At 39.2% G+C, this 19953-nt stretch overlaps 1 protein-coding gene across 4 annotated transcripts in view; it reads right to left on the bottom strand.

Moving 5' to 3' along the window:
• Positions 1-9635: 9635 nt before the first annotated feature.
• PLA2G4A (phospholipase A2 group IVA) overlaps positions 9636-19953 on the bottom strand; it is a 153444-nt gene continuing 143126 nt past the window's right edge. For 3 of the 4 annotated variants that reach the window (XM_008696933.2, XM_040636272.1, XM_040636273.1), the window contains 3 exons: positions 19690-19885; positions 18112-18269; positions 9636-10247 (listed from right to left, as the gene is read on the bottom strand). In XM_008696933.2, the coding sequence (XP_008695155.1) occupies positions 10116-10247; positions 18112-18269; positions 19690-19885 (486 nt within the window). In that variant the 3' untranslated portion in view covers positions 9636-10115. Of the gene's footprint in view, positions 10248-18111; positions 18323-19689; positions 19886-19953 lie in introns of those variants that run through there. The other variant, XM_040636274.1, reaches the window with a different exon arrangement.

The following is a 19953-nucleotide window of genomic DNA, read 5'->3' on the forward strand; positions in this document are numbered from 1 at the left end:
GGCTTGGAATTGAGCGTATGGTCCTGCTCCTGGGACCTGGCCCTTCCTGTCGCTTGCTCTGGCCTCCCTGATCCAAGTCCCCGGCGACCCTGAACTGCTCCGCACGCACATGGGCAGCACGCATCCCTCCCCCAGGTCGTGGGTGTCCTGTGCCAGGCCTCAACGCCCTGCAGAGCCTGGAGGGTGGAGAGGCCCCCCTCCCCAAGTAGCTCTAGGAGGCTGCTGCACACTGGGGACAGATAGCCCCCGTAGTGAGTTGCTGCCTGAGGGGGTCCCGGGATTCGCCAACCACCAGCGCTCCCGGGTGTCTCTTATTAGAGCATTTAGTCCATCCTTCCTAGCCGCTCCCTGGCAAGGCAGAGTCACCTGGAGCTCTGCCTTCAGTGGGAAGACTCCCGATTTAGTAGGTTAGGACATGCAGTTAGGTATAGGTCTTGTCCCCCGAAGAGCTGCTCCTCTGAACAAGTCTTTGCAGACTTAGGTCCTGTTCCAGATCTCTCGCTACCCCTAAGTGCTGGCAGGAGCATGCTGTCTATACCTCTTTAGATGCCTTGGGCAGCATGGCCCCTCCTGACCCGTGTACCTACGGTCCAGACCCAACCACCTACATTGCATCTGTGGAGGAAGCTCACACCTGCAAGATTACCCTGAGGCAGCAGCTCAGATTTGGTGACAGTGGGTCCCACTGGCACTTGCTGCCTTATGGGTACCCGGTTTCTTCCAGGAACCAGGAGTCCCAGGTGTCTCTCATTGCGGTTTCCCCCCGTCCCACCAAATGAAGTTTTAAGTGCCAATATGTGTGTGTTCAGAGTGATAAGGTCCTTTGTGTAGGTGCAGGCTCGGACACTGCGAGAGGCCTGTTTTCCCCCCAAGAGTCCATGGTAGTGACAAAAGCTATTAGGCTTACTCATTAATACCCTCCGATACTATGGGAACAGACTGAAGCTAGAATGCTCTATTTTCCTGCCCAAATCATGTCACTAAACTCTTCTCAAAAAGAATTATTACCAATTGTGTGCCAGGTCTGTTTCTAGGAGTATAGGGAATGTATCGTAATAAAAGTTATAATTACGGTATAATGAAAATAATACAGAGGAATGAACTCCTCAATCTGACTCAAGAAGTGAGGAAGGTACATAACAGAGAAGGTGATGTTCTAGGACTCCCATGGAAGAGATGTTTTATGGTCAATAGGACAGGCATGAGGAGGGCATTGCTGATGGAGTGACTGGTAAATATAAACGCAAATATAAAGGAGTTGTGAGACAGAATAACGCAGACTGGGGAGCTGAATGCAGACTGCAGGAAGGATAGGAGTGCGATGGGAGAGGAGACGGGGAGGTAAGGCTAAATGCTAGGTAGAAACCAGACAGCCCCAAGTTCTAGGTGTCTCTTTAGTGTTTTGACTACGTTCCTCGGTTGAATGAGGAAGCGCTGAACAATTTTCAGTGGCAGAATGACAATCACATTTGCATTTGCATTTTTAAAGGAGGCTCTGATATCAGTATGAAGGCTGGATTGGGGGATGATGAAACTTGCTTCAGAGAGACTTGCAAGGACACTGAGCCTCTGGCCTCCTGTGCTCTAGTCAACCGAGACTATTCTCATGTGGCTTCTCTTAGAGACTTTTCCTTCTTTTCTAGGGGTGCTTTTGTTTAGTATATGATTGTTCTATTAACTTTATTCCATTATGATTTCCAAGAGCTGATTAATGTCATCACCATTTCCCTTGATGCTTTACAATGTTTAGCATAGCACTTTGCCTTTAGTAAGCAGAACATAAATGCTAATACCTAAAGCACAAATTAATTAAACAAGAGCTTAGCTGATGAAAATCAGAAACTCAGCCTGAGGTGGGTTTGCTGTTTCTTTGGTGGAAACATAGACCATAATGTTCTAGAGACACAGTGGTGGGAGCAGGGAGGGTCGTGCTTAACTCTGCAAAGGGGAGTTGGAGGCTTCACTGAAAAGAATATTTCTGCTGGATCTAGAAGAAAAATCCAGAAGAAAAAAGTTGTACAAAGGAATTGTTAATGAGAAAAATGTGAATAATGATCAGCGTGTGAGAAAGCACCTCTGAAGTTCGGCAGGAACTCGGGAGGGGGTGGGAGGTGGGCAATCAGGCTAAAAGTCTGTGTGGCTATGGATTGAAGAGCCTCGTAAGCCACACTACATTTAGCTTCTTTTTTCAATAGTATTTTAAATACCGAGTCATCATATTTACCATCTGCTTTGTATCTTCACTCAGCGTAGTGTGAAGGAATAGAGGAAATGAGCGCAGGCTAAAACATCAGGGAAAGGGACTGTTACTAAAGTTGCTATGTTAGGAGGTGTAGACGATAACGTACACGATGGGTTTCAGCACATGGTAGTGGTTAGAACTCGGCCTAACATCTCTCTCTCCAGCCAGTAACCTGGCCTAAAATTTCAGCATCTAGATTTCTTTTCAGAGATGAATAAGCAACCTAATTCAAATGCAAACAGAGCTACAGAATTACATACTCTGAGTTGGAAAGCACCATCTAGACTGTCCCCCACTAGACACAGAGCAAATGAATCTCTTGGATTCATGTTCTGTGAATATGTGAATAACTCCAGTGACAAGGAATTTATTCACAACATGAATTTTATTCCATTTTTTTGAACAATATCATTGGTAGAAATTTTGTCCCTCTCTGCGGCTGCACAGTATCTCATTTCTTTTCCAGAAGAAACCGAGTAGTGTGGTTTTCAACTCCTACGCCAATCCCAATCAACTGGTGTGACTGACCCAGGGCAGGACCCCACAGGAATCTCAAACTCCCTCCAGATTCATCAGGAAGAAGCATGGTTCAAAAGCTCTGTTAGGTATCCTGGAAGGGAGAGGCAATGTACAGGATTTATATTTTCATTCCAAACTGAGATTATTGGAAGCCAATAGGTTTAAACAGTTCTACTGCCTGTGTGTTAAGTGGTTCCCAAATAAACACCTAGTGTATAGAAGATTCTGAATACATGCCTTATCAGTGGATTCAAGACATGGTTCCTAACCACCTCCCTGCACCCCCTTGCTCTAAAGTCATTTTTCCTTGATATTCTAGATAACGTCTACCCTAAAACCTTGATGTGGTATTTCTCCTTTTTCCACTGCACTATTGGTTTATTGGATTTCAGTACAGGGTTCTCCATTCATTTCCATTAAATGTCATTTGATTAGATTTAACTTGTTGCAACATATAAAAAAATTTACTTGTCAAAATAGTCTAAGGATTTAGGGTTTCATAAACTTAATACAAGTCAGTGGATTGATGTCAAAACAAATCCTAAAGTGGTATAAAAATCTATTGAGGGAGGAGTGCCTGGGTGATGTAGTTAGTCAGTTAAGTGGCTGACTGTTGGTTTCAGCTCAGGTCATGATATCAGGGTCCTGGGATTGAGCCCCACTGTCAGGCTGTGCACTCAGTACGGAGTCTGCTTGGGATTCTCTCTCCCCTCTCCCTCTGCCCCCCACACCTGTGTGCTCTCTCTCTCAAATAAATAAAATCTTTCTTTAAAAAAAGATTTACTTATTTATTTGAGAGAGAGGACACAAGAGAGTGAGCATGAGAGAATGAGAGAGCACAGATAGGGAGATGGCAGAGGGAGAGGGAGAAGCAGGCTTCCTGCTGAGCAGGCTCGATCCCAGGACCCCAGGATCACGACCTGAGCCGAAGGCAGACGTTTAACTAACTGAACCCCCCAGGTGCCCCATAAATAAATAAATCTTAAAAAAAAAAAAAGTACTGAGGGATACAGAATCCACAAGGAGGTATTTAGCTTATTCCAGTAGAGAAATCACTTGTCTCCTAAATCCTATTTAAAATTCTACTTATCTCTTAAGAATTCATCTAAACGTCAATTCTTGAAAATTTCCCTAATTACCCCATTTCCCACTTTTAACGAATCACCCTCACAGCGATTTGTATATACATTATTTTTGGCATTTTACGGGTGTTATTTTCTTTCTTTCTTACTAGTTTGTAAACTCTGAAACAATCCTATCCATCTTAGGTCAGGTTCTCTAGAAAAAGAGACTGAGATGAAGGTTCTTACATAAGAGGTTGAAGGAGTACTCTTAGATGAACAATAAAGAAGAGAAGCTAGACAAAAAAGTGGATTTAACTGTAGTCTTACCTCAGCCTGATCCCGGGAAGAACTTCGGGTAGGAAAAGCATCAGAGAATCAGTCCATCTTGAGGTAAGGTAGACTTTTGTAGTCCTACAGTCAGTGGTTGTAGCCTTCCTCCAGGAGGAAGTCCTAACAGCGCAAGCACATCCCCTCAGCTGAAGGCAGTTCTCAGAAGGCTGCAAGCTATGGGCTTTTAGAAGCCAATACTCACAGCAGCTGGGGGATGGGTGCCCCCAGCCGGCAAAGGGGATCTGGGCCACCAACAGTGACCGCTACAGTTTCTCTGCAGAACCAAGCATGGCATCTTACACACACTGGGACACGATATATGTCTACTGATCTGCACTTTTAAGCTGTTCAACCAAAAGAACAACTTTTCTATCCCACAAAACTTTTCTGTTTGGCTGCTGTTTAGTGAGAGAGATAGCATGAGCTGGGGGTGGGGCAGAAAGAGAGGGAGAAACAGACTCTCTGCTGAGCAGGGAGCTGGATCCAGGGCTCGATCCCAGGACCCTGGGATCATGACCTGAGCCTAAGGCAGACACTCAACTGACTGAGCCACCCAAGTGCCCCCAACATGTAAACCTCTTTAATTATATGAGAAACTTCTGAGATCCTACTGCCAAAGCTTTAGGTAATGTTAACTATTTGAAGCATTGTCAAGATTACAGAAAAGTTGTAGGTAGAATTTGAAGAGATTTTTTTCTTTTGTGAGCCATTTGAAAGTATGTTGCCAACATACTGTCTTACTACGATGAAAATTTTAATGTGTATTTACTAGAAATAAGGATAATCTGCTATATAATCACAGTACAACAATCAAAACCAGGATATTAACACTGATACATTACTATGATCAAATTCTCAGAACCCATTCAAGTTCCGGTAATTGTCCTGATGACATCCTCTATAACAATAAGAATTCAGGTCAGAGTCACACATTGTCTCCAGCTGTCATGTCTCTTTAGTCTTCTTCAGTCCAGAACAGCTCCTTAGTCTTTCCTTGATTTTCCTGACCTTAATAATTTTGACTATTACAGACAATTAAGCTTGGAATTTCCCTCAATTTGGGCTTGGAATTTCCCTCAATTCCACTTGGAATCATAAACAGATTCAGGTGATGGATCTTTGTGAAACTTATCACAAGAGCAATGCTGCACCCTTGCCATTGCATTCTATTAGGTATGCAAGATTTCAATTTGTCCAATTACTGATGATAACTTTGATTATTCTGTAAGGTTTTTCCACTGTAACATTACTTTCCCCCCTTTGTAATTAATAAGCATTTTATAAAATGGCATACTTTGAAATGATTTATTTAGCTATAAACATATTTATCTATTCATCAAGACAGAGTAATGGTTTCCTATAGTATTCAATGGGATTATGATCTGCTGCATAGCCAACAGATTATGGTCTGTTACCATTATTATTTATTGTAATGCTCAATTTTCCCAAATAGAGCCAGTGGGTATCCCTTCAAGCTGGGTTCTGTGTCTTTTTGACATGTCCCTATTATTCCTTGAGCTCTTCCTTGCTTTCTGGCAAAATAAAATGGTCTAAGATTATTTTACACTTTTCTTGTCCCAGCCCTGAAATCAGCCACCTCTCCAAAAAGCCTAGATGTGTTTTTGCAAATAATAGGATTTAAAGGCCAAGATTGAGTGATATCACCAAGATGGCAACATAGGTTGCTCCCGACTTTGCTCCTCCTCACAAGTACGACTAACAACTATTTAAGAACAAGACACCACTGAGAATCCTAGAACATGGGGGTAGTGCTAACCACCCCCCTTCACCCTGCACCACAGAGACTCAGATCACATTAGTAGGGTAAGAGAAGCAGCTACACATGGACTGAATTGCCCCTTCCCCAGACCAGTGCAGCACTATGCATAAAGTCTTTTCTGAGCTTCTGGTTCTTTTCGTGGGAAAAGAGAACCTGGAGACAACCAGCCCCCTACGCCCAACCATTGTGAGCTGCTTTGCAGGAGCCCCTACTCTGACTTTACACCACAGGGATTACAGGGGAATCTGTGGAGCCAAGAGAATAGGCTATTCAAATATTGAAAGAGAATAATCGTCAACCAAGAATTCTATACCCAGTGAAACAAAAAAGGAATAAAGACTTTCCCAACCAAAAAAAGCTAAGGGAGTTTATCACCACCAGACCTATCTTAGAAGAAATCCTGAAGGGAGTTCTTTGAGTGGAAGGAAAAGAATGTTAATTAACATCATAAAAAGGTAGTGTAAATCTCACTGGTAATGGTAAATATAAAGTCATAGTTAGATTCTGCAATATGGTAATAGTGGTGCATAATTCACTTAAGACTCTAGTTAAGAAGTTAAAAAAAAAAAGAAAAAGAACATTGGAGCACTTAAATATATAAAGCAAAAACTAACAGAGCTAAAAGGAGAAACAAACAGTAATAAAATAATCGTTAGAGATTTTAATACCTTACTTTCAATAATGGATAGATCACCCCGACAGAGAATCAATAAAGAAACAGCAGATTTGAATAACACTATGGGCCAAATGGACCTAACAGACATATACAGGATATTCTATTGAACAACAGCAGAATACACATTCTTCTCAAGTGGACATGGAATATTTTCTAGGATATACCATATGTTAGGCCACAAAACAAGTCTTTATAAGTTCAAGAAGATTGAAATCATACTAGGTATCTTCTCTGAGTACAATGGCATGAAACTAGAAATCAACAATAAGAAAACTGGAAATTCATGAACATGTGGAAATTAAACAACACTCTACTGACAACCAATGGATCAAAGATGTAATGAAAGGGGCAAATAAAAAGAAAAGACTGAAACAAATGCAAATGGAAACAACATACTTGAATTAGTGGGATGCAGCAAAAGCAGTACTAAAAGGGAAGTTTATAGCAATAAACACAGTATGAAACAAAAAAGATCTCAAACATCCTAACTCTACTCTCGGCGGAACTAGAAAAAGAACAGCAAACTGAGCCCCAAGTTAGCAGAAGAAAGGAAATAATAAAGATTAGAGCAGCCATACATGAAACACAGAACAGAAAACAATTGGAAAGATTAACCAAAGTAGGAGTTAGTTCTTTGAAAAGATAAACAAAATTTAGCTAGACTAACCAAGGGAAAAAAAAGAAAGGGCCCAAATCAATAAAATTATAAATGAAAAAGGAGACATCGCAAACGATAACACAGAGATTCAAATGATCATAAGAGGCCAACATACTGGACATCCGAGAAAAAGTGGAAAAATTCTTAGAAACATACAACATACCAATACTGAATCAGGAAGAAAGAGAAAAGCTGAATAGACCAGTTACTAGTAAAGCGATTGAATCGGTGATCCAAAATCTCCCAATGAAGAAAAGCCCAGGACCAGATGGCATCACTGGTGAATTTTACCAAACACCAAAGAACGATTAGTTCCAATTCTTCTCAAACTCTTTCAAAAAAATCAAAGAAGAAGGAACACTCCCAAACTCATTTTCTGAGGCCAGCACTATCTTGATACCAAACCAGAAAAGAACACTACTAGAAAAGAAAACTACAGACCAATATCCTGATGAATATAAATGCAAACATTCTTAATAAAATACCAGCAAGCGGGACTTAGCATCACATGCAAAGGATCATTCACCATGATCAAATGGAATTTATCCCTGGGATGCAAGGATGGTTGAACATATTCAAATCAATCAATGTGATATAGCATGTTAATAGAAGTAAAGAAAAGAATCATATGATCATCTCAATAGACACAGAAAGCATTGGCCAAACTCAACATTCATTCATGATAAAAACTCCTAACAAATTAGGCATAGAAGGAAGATATATCAATATAATAAAGGCCATATATGATACACTCAGAGCTAACATACTCAATGGTAAAAGGTCGAAAGCTTCTCCTCTAAGATCAGGAACAAGACGAATGTGTCTACTCTCACCACTGCTACTCAACATACTACTAGAAGTTTTAGCTAGAGCAATCAGGCAAGAAAAAGAAATAAAAGGTATCAGAATTGGAAAGAAAAAAGTAAAATTGTCTCTTTTTGAAGATGACATGCTTTTATATGTAGAAAATCCGAAAGACTCAACTAAAAAAAAAAAAAGCTCTAATCAGTGAATTCCACTGCAGTATACAAAATAGTTTCAGAATACAAAATAAATATACAAAAATCAGTAGTGTTTTCATACACTAATAACAAATTTTCTGAAGAAGAAATAAAGTAATCGATCCCATTTACAATAGTATCAAACAATAAAATACTTATAAATAAATTAAACTGAGGTGAAAATTTTCTACTCTGAAAACTATAAGACATTGATGAAAAAAATCAGAGCTATAAATAAAGTTTTGACATATATAAATACATACATATATGTCAATACAACCAAAATCTGCCATCTATAGATTCAAGCAATCCCCATCAAGACTCCAGAAGTAGAAAACACACTCCTAAAATGTCTTTGGAACCACGATAGACTCCATAGCCAAAGAAATCCAAAGAACAAAGCAGGAGGCATCATGCTTCCTGCTTTCAAGCTATATTATAAAGCTATCGTCATCAATACAGTATGGTACTGGTACAAAAACTGACAAATAGACCAATGGAACAGAATTGAGAGCCCAGAAATAAACCCAAGCATATACCATCAATTAATATTTGACACGGCCAAGAATACTCAAAGGAGAAAAGACAGTCTCTTCAATAAATGGTGCTAAGAAAATTGGATATTCATTCTTCTTTCTTTGAATTACCTCTTTTTAACCTCTCTATTCATGTGTCTTTTTTCTTCCCCCCTTTTATTCACGTTTATACCTATGAGGAAAGATAACAAATAATAATAAAGAAGGGAACACTTGAAAGTTCCTTCTTCCCTTGGTTGATTTATGAATACAACAAATTAGCACCCACTACAGGCTATCAGACATGCCGCAGGATCTGGGGTGCAGCAGTGGACAAAGTGACAAAAAGACCTGCCCTCAAGGACCTTACATTCCAGTGGAGGTGACCAACAATAGACAGGATGAATAAGTTTCCTTTACTATGTTAGTTTCTCCTTATGTTTACACCAACCCTGAACCTTAGCAGTTCAACGGTAATCGAAACCACAGTCATACAGTACAGACTGTCCCTAAGACACGTCTTGCAGATACAGCCCTTGCTAAACTTCTGGATTTTTCTCTGAGGTCAACTGCTCTCTGGCGGATAAACAGTCCAACATAATCTCAAAGTCAAATGTTAAACGAGAAGAGGTTACTTTCCTACTTGCTGAATAAAGATATAGGGTTTGTTCAAGAAATTATACATGCTTTCTCCTTTAAGAAAAATAACCATGGTTTAAAATGATAAGTTTCACATTACAATTTAGGATTAACAAATTTTGTGTTTGAAATCTATGAATCTGAGAATCTTTTGTAGCTACAGTGCAATACTCCATTAAAAATAAACAAAAGCTCAGTTATCTCATGCTAATTGCATATTGATGTATTTATTTCATAGATGTATACATGTATATATAAATAAAAAATAGTGTTGTCTCATGGTATGAAAAAATCCAGTCAGTGAATAACATTTACACACAATGCAAAGTCATACTTATTGAGACTGAACTGTTAAATATTCTAAAAAGAAAACATTTTTTTTTTATAAAAGAGGACACATAAGATAGTTGGTGAGGAATGTCTAAAATTACAGGATTTGTCCCTACATTTGCATTAGGAAATCCATACTGACAGAAAATGTAGCTGAGTATATTTTTAAACAATCACATCATCTGTCAACCTAACAAATTTATAACAGTATTATTCCCGCGCAGCTATGTAACTGCAGCTTCGAGTATCAGCCAGTCTCTTGTGATCTGTACTAATATTTGTACTATGCTTTTAAATCCAGTTGTAATGGAATTTCAAACTGCCTCAGCATCAGAAATTGCTGCCCTTTCCACAACACAAACTATGCTGTGGGTTTGCTTAGAAACTCTTTGTTGAAGAATCGTCTTGCCTCAACATTACTAAGGGAAACAGAGCAGCGAGACGGATTCTGTCTTCTGTATTCAATGCTTTCAACTATGGCTTTCTTTATCACCTGCAAATAGAGGGAAAAGATGTATAATTAGTCTTGTTCTAAACTCATGTAAACGTTTGTTTGGTCAAAACAAAAGTCTAGTTGATCTTTTTATCATAGTTTTCTTTTTGAATTGAGTCACATATGTGTATATTTGAATCCAACACCCCACCATTATACTCTTGTTAAGCTCGTATCCAGATGGTCTTCCTTCCCCAACCAGAGAAAGAACTATTCTGGGAGTGTTCCAGATTTTGTGCTGATAAAATTGGAAAGAAAATGTTTGTAACCCGGTAAATTTATCTTTATTCTCGTTTTCAATGGGGAGGTGATAAGAGGGAAGAAATAAGTAACTACTAAATGTAGAACTTTCCAGTTAGTGGACAAGCAGAAATGAGGGACCATTACTCCCAAATGAGGGAGTAAAAGACTTCCTTTAAGCCTAATGAGAAAAGAAGGTATTGCTTGAGAATTGCCCTTCTTTCTCAGCTAAACAAATATAGTTATAAAACATGGATGTCCTCTATCTAGAAAATACCATACCTTGTAATTTTATTGATGATGACTTTTTTATTCAGAATAATTTTCATATAGACTCAAATTAATGGTGACTACAGCCTCTAAGAATTGCTATTCCAATTATATTCTCTTCTGGTATGAAGTTAACCTAGTTAAGAACTTCTGGAAGGAAGACAAGATTTGGAATTTGGTTGAAGCAGTTGTTGCAGAGCAATGGGAATGGGCTTTGGAAGAGAGGCCTGTATGTTAATCTTGGCTCTGTTGCTTATTTGGAACCCTTCAAATCAGGAAGACTCCATCCCCTAGAACAGGACTATAGGATTTCATCTTAATCAATGAGCTAGAAGTTTGGAGCACGGAAGAAAATCACGGGGACTGTTTTACAATTCCCTTTATTCTCTACCCCAGGGATTGTTAAACAACATTAAGGTATCATCTGCATGTGTTTCAGCCCCCTGCCATACTTGGCAAGCCGGAGCAGCTTAGGACCCATGGCCGCCTTTCACGTAGAGCTAGAGTGGCCCACTTGGTCTTGGAGATGTGTGGAGGGGTTTTCCCCTGTCTACATCCAGTATCACTAGGCAAGCTGGATTCAATGTCTGGAGGAGAGAGATACGTGACCTGGGTAGTGCTAACATGCAACTAATATTCTGTGACTTTATGTTGGACAAAATGGGTAGGCCCAGCTAATTCTCTAACAGTAACTTTAAATAACGAACAGTTGCATTCTGGAGAGAGGGATTTACCACAGAAATGTGACACCTTTATTTGCTTTATGATTTTTAAATTATATAGAGAGAATATATATAATAAAACATAGTATCACACATGAATGTATATATAGTTGTCTTATGGGCTCGAATGTTAACTGAATTTAAGTACGGCAGGTATTTGCTGAGCCCATTTCTCCCATGAGTAAGGGAAACAATGAATTCTATGGTGACAGAAGAGGCTTCAGACCTATGAAGGAGACCTTGACCAACGACCTCCAGGTACAATCACTTCTTGGCTATGTGAGATCAAGGGGAATTAGCTGAAATCCTTGAACTTCTTTCCTCTTCTTGAAAGTGGGAATAATAACACTAATCTTGGTTTTTGTGGGGATCAGAGACCATTTATATAAAGTACTTTGCACAATACTCAGCATCTAGGAAAAATTCCATAACTATTTATTGTTATTCTTTTTAAACTGACCATATGTGTGAAAATGTCAGGAGCTTTAATTTGGATAGGAGGCTATAAAGTTTACTAGAAATAAACACACAATGTATATCCATTTATGGGCTTATTATATAGTAAAAGTCAGCAAATCAATTCTGCTATCAAATGTGTTTTGCTACATCTTCTTCCTTTTTCTTTCTTTTTAATATTTTATTTATTTATTTGAGAGAGACAGCGAGCAAGCAAGTGAGCAGGGCTGGATCCCAGGACCCTGGAATCACGACCTGAGACAAAGTCAGACACTTAAACAACTGAGCCACCCAGGCTTCCCCCTACTACATCTTTTAATAATCTCCCTGCTCTCTAGATATGTCAGCAAGTTTTCAGTTGGTTTCGCCTTCACCCTACCAGCACAAGACACAGGAACCCTCATTGTACAGAAATACCCAAGTCAAATAAAAATCAACTCTTTATTTTCCAAATGCCTAAAAAAGCTTTAAAATATTAAAAATAAAATATTTTAATAAATATAATATTTAATAAAATATTTAAAAAACACAGGGAAATTATATTAATAATGACTGCTGTCAATTCCTTTATAATGAATTCATAAGCACAAAAAAATCAGCAATATCATGAACTAGTGGATTTACGATAAGTGGACCTTGGCAGGTGTTTCTAGTAAACATGCCATTCTTATGAAGGAAAATGAATATTTACATTTATTAACAGGAAAACCCAAATCCTATGCAATTAGAATGTGCAAGTTGAACCACTAGATGGCATATCCACACTATGAAACCACTGCCCTGAATTTTCAGATTGCTGCAGAACGTAGACATTGGTTGTGATTTATTAATTCTATGATATAAACAGAAGAGGCGGAACTCAATCCGACATCAGTGCTAAATCCAAACCTCCTGGCATGATACATGGTACAGTTCCATGTACCCAAAGGAGCAATACGCCATCTTTGAATCTTCCTATTTTTTAAATGATATTAGGTGTAATCTTCAATAATGTTTATATCTAATTTCTTCTTTCATTGCCCCCTGAAATTCATTGACATTCTAAATTCTCCCCTTCCATGGTATCCTGCAAGAGCTCTCCTCTCTCAAACCTCTCCATCCCCCCTGCCCCTCCCTAAGTATGACTGACCCATGTCATCCTTCTCGGGTGCCCTTTGAATAGCCTCCTACTCGTTGATCCAGACTCTTTAAATCTACGGCGAGAAAGACAGAGAATAAGAAAAGGAAACATGTAAAATGTGATCTTCTCCTAAAAAGGAACAAATTTAGAGACATGAGATTAGAAGCAGCCCACAAGCAAATACTGAATTCCCACAACAGAAAATGAAAAAATGATCCCAACGAGGAAGTTACTGTATATTTTGAAAGAGAATAAAAATTACAGATACAGAAGAATACAAGAAGATATTCTTGTCTAAATTGCTACGAATCTGCCAGCCAATGTCTGCCTTTCCAATAAAAACTGAAGTGTCATGAAAGCAGGCTTGTCAGTTTTGATTGCAGCATTTAGAACACGGAAGGGGAACCGTAAATATTTGTAAAAGTAATGAATGCACGGAAGGTTGAGTTCAACAAAGTTCAAGTCATGGAGACGATGAGATGCATGGAAGGACAGGCAGACTGTAAGCTCTGTGGATGGACGGGGCATTCTCAGTAGAAAGATGATCCTGTAATAAGGCTGAAGGCGGGAGATCATGGCACGTGTGGGAAGCATCTGGGAACTGGCCCGGCCGGAAGGGAGACTGTGTTTGGCAAATAGTAGGAAATAAAGCTGCTTGAGAAACAGCTGGTTTGAAAGTGGGAAAGAGTGAGGAAAAAAACCAGTGACCCCATCTCGGCTCCCCGCATGACTGTGTGACCTCCAGCAATCCGCCTCCATTACCCCGACTCAGTTTCTTCACATATAAATAAAGATACCTACCACAGAGGCTAGTTTTGAGTCTTAAATAGTTGAGGGGAAAATATCTAGCTTATGTTAAACACCCAAAACTTTTTTCATTCTTTTTCTTTTGTGCACGGTTATACCCTTAATTACTAAAACAGTGCCTGACACAGGAGATACTCAATAAATATGTGTTGAATTAATGAATAAATAAGACGCAAAGGATTATAGGCAGCATTAAAGGGATATGAATTTGGGCCTCACATATTAGGCCATGATATATAACAAGCTTCTAAATTACTTTTAAAAGATAAAAACTTTAACTCGTACCTAAATGCTATCATGATGATGAAATATCAATAAATTAAGAATTAAGTACCAGTACTTCTGGATATATATTTCTCCTCATTTAATTAATTAACTAATTTTTTTCAGAGGGAAAGAGAGCACGAGCAGGGGTGGGGGAAGGGCAGAGGAAGAGGAAGAGAGAGAATCTTAAGCGGTCTCCACGCCCAGCATGGAGCCTGCCATGGGGCTCCCTCTCAGGACCCTGAGACTACGACCTGATCTGAAATCATGAGTCAGATGCTTAACCAACTGAGCCACCCAGGTGCCCCACTTTTCCTCATTTTGGTTAGCAACTAGTATTTAATACTTTATAGGACTGTTCGAGAAAGAATTTTAAAAGCTCATTATTATGCACCATTGGCATATATTGAATAAATTGACACATAACCTGCTCTTAGAATATGCCTGCTGATTTAATAAACTGAATGAGAGAGACTGCCTAACAGTGTGTTTTCCCGTGAGCTCTGAACCAACAAGGTCCTGGGAAAGGAACTCTCAGAGCCACATTCCCTCCAGATCAAACTGGTGGTTGATGAGGAGAGCACGTAGCCACACCACACGCGCAGGGATACCGGCGTAGAGATTCTATGTGGTCAGAAATTCTGCCTCCAACCAACAGACCTGCATCCTAACGCCTGCTCTTCCTTCTTCCTATCATGTTGAACTCTTCAACAATTTTAGCCAATAAGTCAATGGCATTTTAAAAATCACTCACAAAAAATTTATTGCATATTTATTTTAGGTGCCAGGCATTGTGATGAGTGTCTCTGGAGGATATAAAAGGTAAATAAGGCAAGTTATTGTTTTTAAAGGGTTTAAAATTTACAAGTAGAAGCAGAAGGCAATATGAACACTAATAATAATTATTATCATTATCATATTAGCTGCTTCCATTTGTTGAGTGTTTCTTACGTGCCAAGCCCTTAAATTATGTTATTTTACCTAATCCTCACCCTGGTCCTATAAGATAGGCATCACTGTTTCCCCTTACAAATGAGGAAAGGAAAATTTGGAAAAGTTAGCCAACGTGTCCAAGATCACTCAGCCAAGAGCGAGCAAGCAAGGCTTGGAACACCCAATTTGGTCTGACTCCAAAGCCTGTGCATTTCCCGCATACCACATGTCTATTGGTGTAAGTCAGTCTGTGTTTCTATGTTAAGTTTCTTAAAAAAAAAAAACAAACAACCCACCAGCCACCCCCCTCCCCCCATTAAATACAGCCATTGTAAAAGCACTGAGGCAATGTTCAGCGAGAAGGAATTTGGGAGGATTGAGTAAGTGCAGAAACCTGATGCTAATGAGAAACCCAGGCTGCTGTCATGACGGGAGCAGAAACAGAGCGAAAGTTCTCTAAAGATGCACGAGAATTTCGGTTCGGCCAAACAGGACAGCTAGGATCTCTGGGGAAAAGAAACCGACAGAAGCACACAGCTGTCGGAGACAGGGTGGCCTTTTCAGAATAAAAAGTTAAGCCAGAATGTTAACTGAAGATGAACATTTGCCTTAAGCCAGAGTGGTCATGGCCACAAACTTGAAAACTGTTTTCTCTGGAGTTGGCGGCCAGGGGTCTGCACTAGAAGGGTTTATATTCCCAGGGTCCACAATTTGCAGGCAGCTCTGACAGCCCGTGGCAAGTAATGACGGGCTGCCTTGCTGAAGTGTGAGTTGGTAAACTACTCTATTCAGATGGTGTGGCAATGAGTGACTGAGCTAGTGCCTGAGCCGAACGAGCTCTCCAGCGCTCTCCCTCGGCAGTTTTGTGGGTCTTCATTTATCATCACTTATCAAGAAGCCTGGATTCTGCTAAAATATGTTTTCTTGGTTAAAAGTGAGGGGTCGGGAGGGTAATCAAAAAAGAGACAAAATGTCGGTGAGCGCTGGAATTCCTACCTGGGTATAAAATGTACACACATGCACAGACACACATACACACCTACACCCACACACACATGAATCACTTCAACACAAGTCTCAATGGTCATGTAATTGAAGAGGAAGCTTACGTTCATTCGTGCCACCCCTGTGCCCCAAAATTTCCTGCCTAGGCTGCTATTATCTGTATAGACTGATCTGTATTATTAATTCTGGGCATTTGCAAAGGTCTTGGGGTGTATCCATCCTGGTATAGGATGCAGACACACATAGGTAGGGTTCCTATTTATCGAGCAGCTTCTGACTCTTCATATGTCACCTGATGCTCACTATTGCTACTATGATAGGTGCTGTTACACCTGTTTTAGAGATGAGGAAACTGAGGCCCAAGAAGTTTAAGGAGCTTATTCAAAGTCACACAGGTGGCCCATCTGAGATCTAAACCAGATATAAAGCCCATGACCTTGCTTCTACACACTATGCCAGAGAAGTTCTTGGAAGTAATTAAATCCTACTTAATTAAATAATGTTTGATAAGTAGTATGTCAGGAAAGTTATTTTGGAATTCAGTCCATTTTTGCTTAGGCTTTTACTTTCTCATCTATGTGTCAAACAAACTACTTTGAAGAATCTATAAATAGAACTATATCATGCTTTATAGCAAACAGCTTAGCACATTTTATATAAACCAGAACTGAAAAACAATGAGAAAAATGTAGTTGTGTAAGTTACAGATACAGATATCTATCCACTTGCATTCATCTATAATATAATACAGACATGTACGTATACAGATATGCTTATAAATATGTATATGTATGTATGTGCATCCTTTTATTTTCCCAAGTCCAAGAGGGTACTTATATATTCCTACAGTCTATTTTTTTTTTCCATTTGAGGACAACTGATCAAGTTTAATACATTTCATCCCAAGGAATACATTGTTTTGAGTTTATTAGTTTCATACTAGAAATAGGATTGTTCTGATATTACCCCTTAGTTCTCTTCTCTTTTGACAGCATGGGGTTTTATAAAACACAACTCTATCTTGAGAATGTCTGTCCCACTCCCTACGAATCATAGATTAAAATACTGATTTTCTCTTAATATTCTTTAAATTTTCAGCATAGCATATGGGTTTCAGATGACCACTGATTGTAAGATAAAAGAAAAAAGGAAAATATATTTAGAAAACGAATCCCATATACGCAGAGCCCTCATCTACATACTGTGATTTCTTTGGCACCATTCCCAAGGTATCCAAAAAGATTGGCAAATTAGATACAACACCCTTCCCTCTCCAATTAATTTCTTTTTCTTTTTCACTTTTTTTTTTTAATGTGTAAAATCCAGCGAGGCTAGTGAACTTGGGCTTTCACAATGGATAATAATTTGTCAGACCCTATGATTTGGAACTACAAGCCAACATGATTCCAGTTACACAACAGTGTTCTTAAATGGTGAGTTAGAGATTACAGAATTTCACATAATCACGGAAACTTAGCAGCAGATATACTGGGGTTAGGGATGACCTAAGCGAAGAGAATGACTTGTCTCTGAAGTTCCTAACGCAAAGCGTACTTGGTATCTCATGGACTAAAAATGGGAACGCTGCTACTTTTGGCAACATTCCCAAGATCTACAAAAATGGACATTTCAAAGCATGAGCATATCTATGAAAACTCATGATATTTTAGCAGATTAACTACACTTCCGCTTACATTCACTCTCTTGCTCTTATATTTCCTTTTTATCACTTTTCTTCCTACTTATAATTTATTTTATCAGATGAGGAATACATTAGATACTTTGGGAAAAGAAGCTGAGTATTAACCAATCCTTCAATCAAATGATTGTATAAAATATGGGCTCCGCCAATTTAGAGGGATTAGTTTTTCTTATTTGTGAATTTTATAGGGCTCTTCTGGAGAGTAATAAAATAGTGTACAAAAAAATAAAATGGTACAATTTGGGTGGTATCATTCATAAACCTTATTTTTATTTTTAATGCATTAGCTATGTTCATGTGAAACGGAAATATGCGACATTGTCAACGATGGCACGAGATACTTACATCAATGTTGTTCAGGGTATTGAAGTGCATGAGGTCATGCAGCCTTTTGAAAGCTTGATTTGGATATTGAAAATTGAAGGTCGAAAATGGTGATTCGGGGTCATCAAAAATATCAAAATCAGCTATTTCTTTCTCTTCTTTAGTTTCTCTTGGAACACCTAAATATTGGAAGAGTCTCAAATGGTGTGATTTTGAAAACAGTAGAGTATCTCTAAAACCCAAGAAAGAAAACATACAAATAGCTGTAAACATAACATTGGGTGCCCCCACTGGGGTCATGGGATCTGTAATACACACTCTTATGCTCCCGCCCATATGCCCTGGGTTGGGATATCCAGGTGTTCTGCCTGGGCAACTTGCAACTGCCGCATCTGCATCTTTCTACCCCATCCTGCAACAGGGAGAGGCTGCTTTGCTCCCTAGCAACAGGATGTAAATTCTGGTAAATAACACTCTGCCCCAGGCATCAGTCAACCAAAGACTCTAGGAAGTTAGGATATAAATATCCCAGTTCCCTTGTCTTTTGTGGTATGATTAGGAAGGATGTTTCTGGAGCATAGGTTCTATTCCATTTCCCAGACTTTCCCAACAGGATTAAGTCCTCCTCATGGAAGTTGACTTACTAACACATCTTTTGTTGTCTACCTTCCTTTATCACTTCTGGGGGAATCCAAACCAAAACATTATCTAACTGTGTTCATGCTGCAGGAATCCCCTGTGGAGTCTCTCCTTGAGAATTAACAGGGATAGAAAATTCTCCAGGTTTCATGTACTCTACTGTTCTATAACTAAAAATGCCAGCAAATTCTTCTTTCCCTTTTTTTGAAGTATGACTTGAAATAACCTCCCTCCCTACTGACCCTGTCTTTGTCTTCTTCCTCATCTGGAAGATCACTTTCTTCTCCATCGTCCCATGTCAAATCTTCCATGACTATCTTTTATATCTTTCCTATCATCACTGCACTTTCTGGTCCAAGGGTAATATGATTTTTAGGGCTTGAGCATCCTGCCTGTCAATCTCTAGATCTCCTTTTGTTAATCCAGGATATTGAATAGTCTATAGACTCTGGATGTAGTCAAACAGGACACCTGTGCCTTGAACTTGATTCTCTTTTTCTATGAAACATAACAAAGCAAACTGAAATTATTATCTATGCTGTACTGCTGGATTATATTAATCTTGTGGTCACTTAAAGTTCCTAGAGTTTTTGCACGATTTGTTCTGAAACAAGGGCTCCCTTGCAAGGGTAATTTTCAGAATATTTAATAATCCCTATGACAAGGGCTCCAATCAATCAGAGCAAACATAAGCCCAGGTTTTGGAGTAAAGCCCCAGAGATTTTTATTGAGTTAGTTGCTCATGCATCAGTTTCTGAATTATGGAGAACTCAGGGAATCTTGGAGTAAGAAAGAGGGGAAGTGCTCGAGGTCTCAGGACAGTAGCTATTTATCAAGGTAAGGGAAGCATTCAAAACTGTAGTAGCTAGTACAGCAAGTGCTGTTATAAACCCACTTAATATCAGTCTTGCTCCTTTACCAGATTTCTACTTTACAGAATATAATTTATTCCCCACGTACCTGGAGCCTTGTACTTTCTGAAGTTGATATTGGCCAGAACAAAGTGGATGATAGTTGGGCAATCTTTCTCCGTATCAGGATTCTTGGGTTTAAAGACATAGCACTCCTTCAGTCCTTCTCGATCAAACACTTGAGGATCAATCTTTGGAAACGGGAGCTTGTTCATCTTGGCCCACTTTTCTGCAAGTAGAAGTTCCTATGGAGGATAGGCAAAGAGGCATTTGGGAATTTTCAGTTTTCATTTATTCAGTTGGTTTGGCCATC

The sequence above is a fragment of the Ursus maritimus genome, unplaced genomic scaffold (genome assembly GCF_017311325.1).
Source record: "Ursus maritimus isolate PB19 unplaced genomic scaffold, ASM1731132v1 scaffold_2, whole genome shotgun sequence".
Lineage (NCBI taxonomy): Eukaryota > Metazoa > Chordata > Mammalia > Carnivora > Ursidae > Ursus > Ursus maritimus.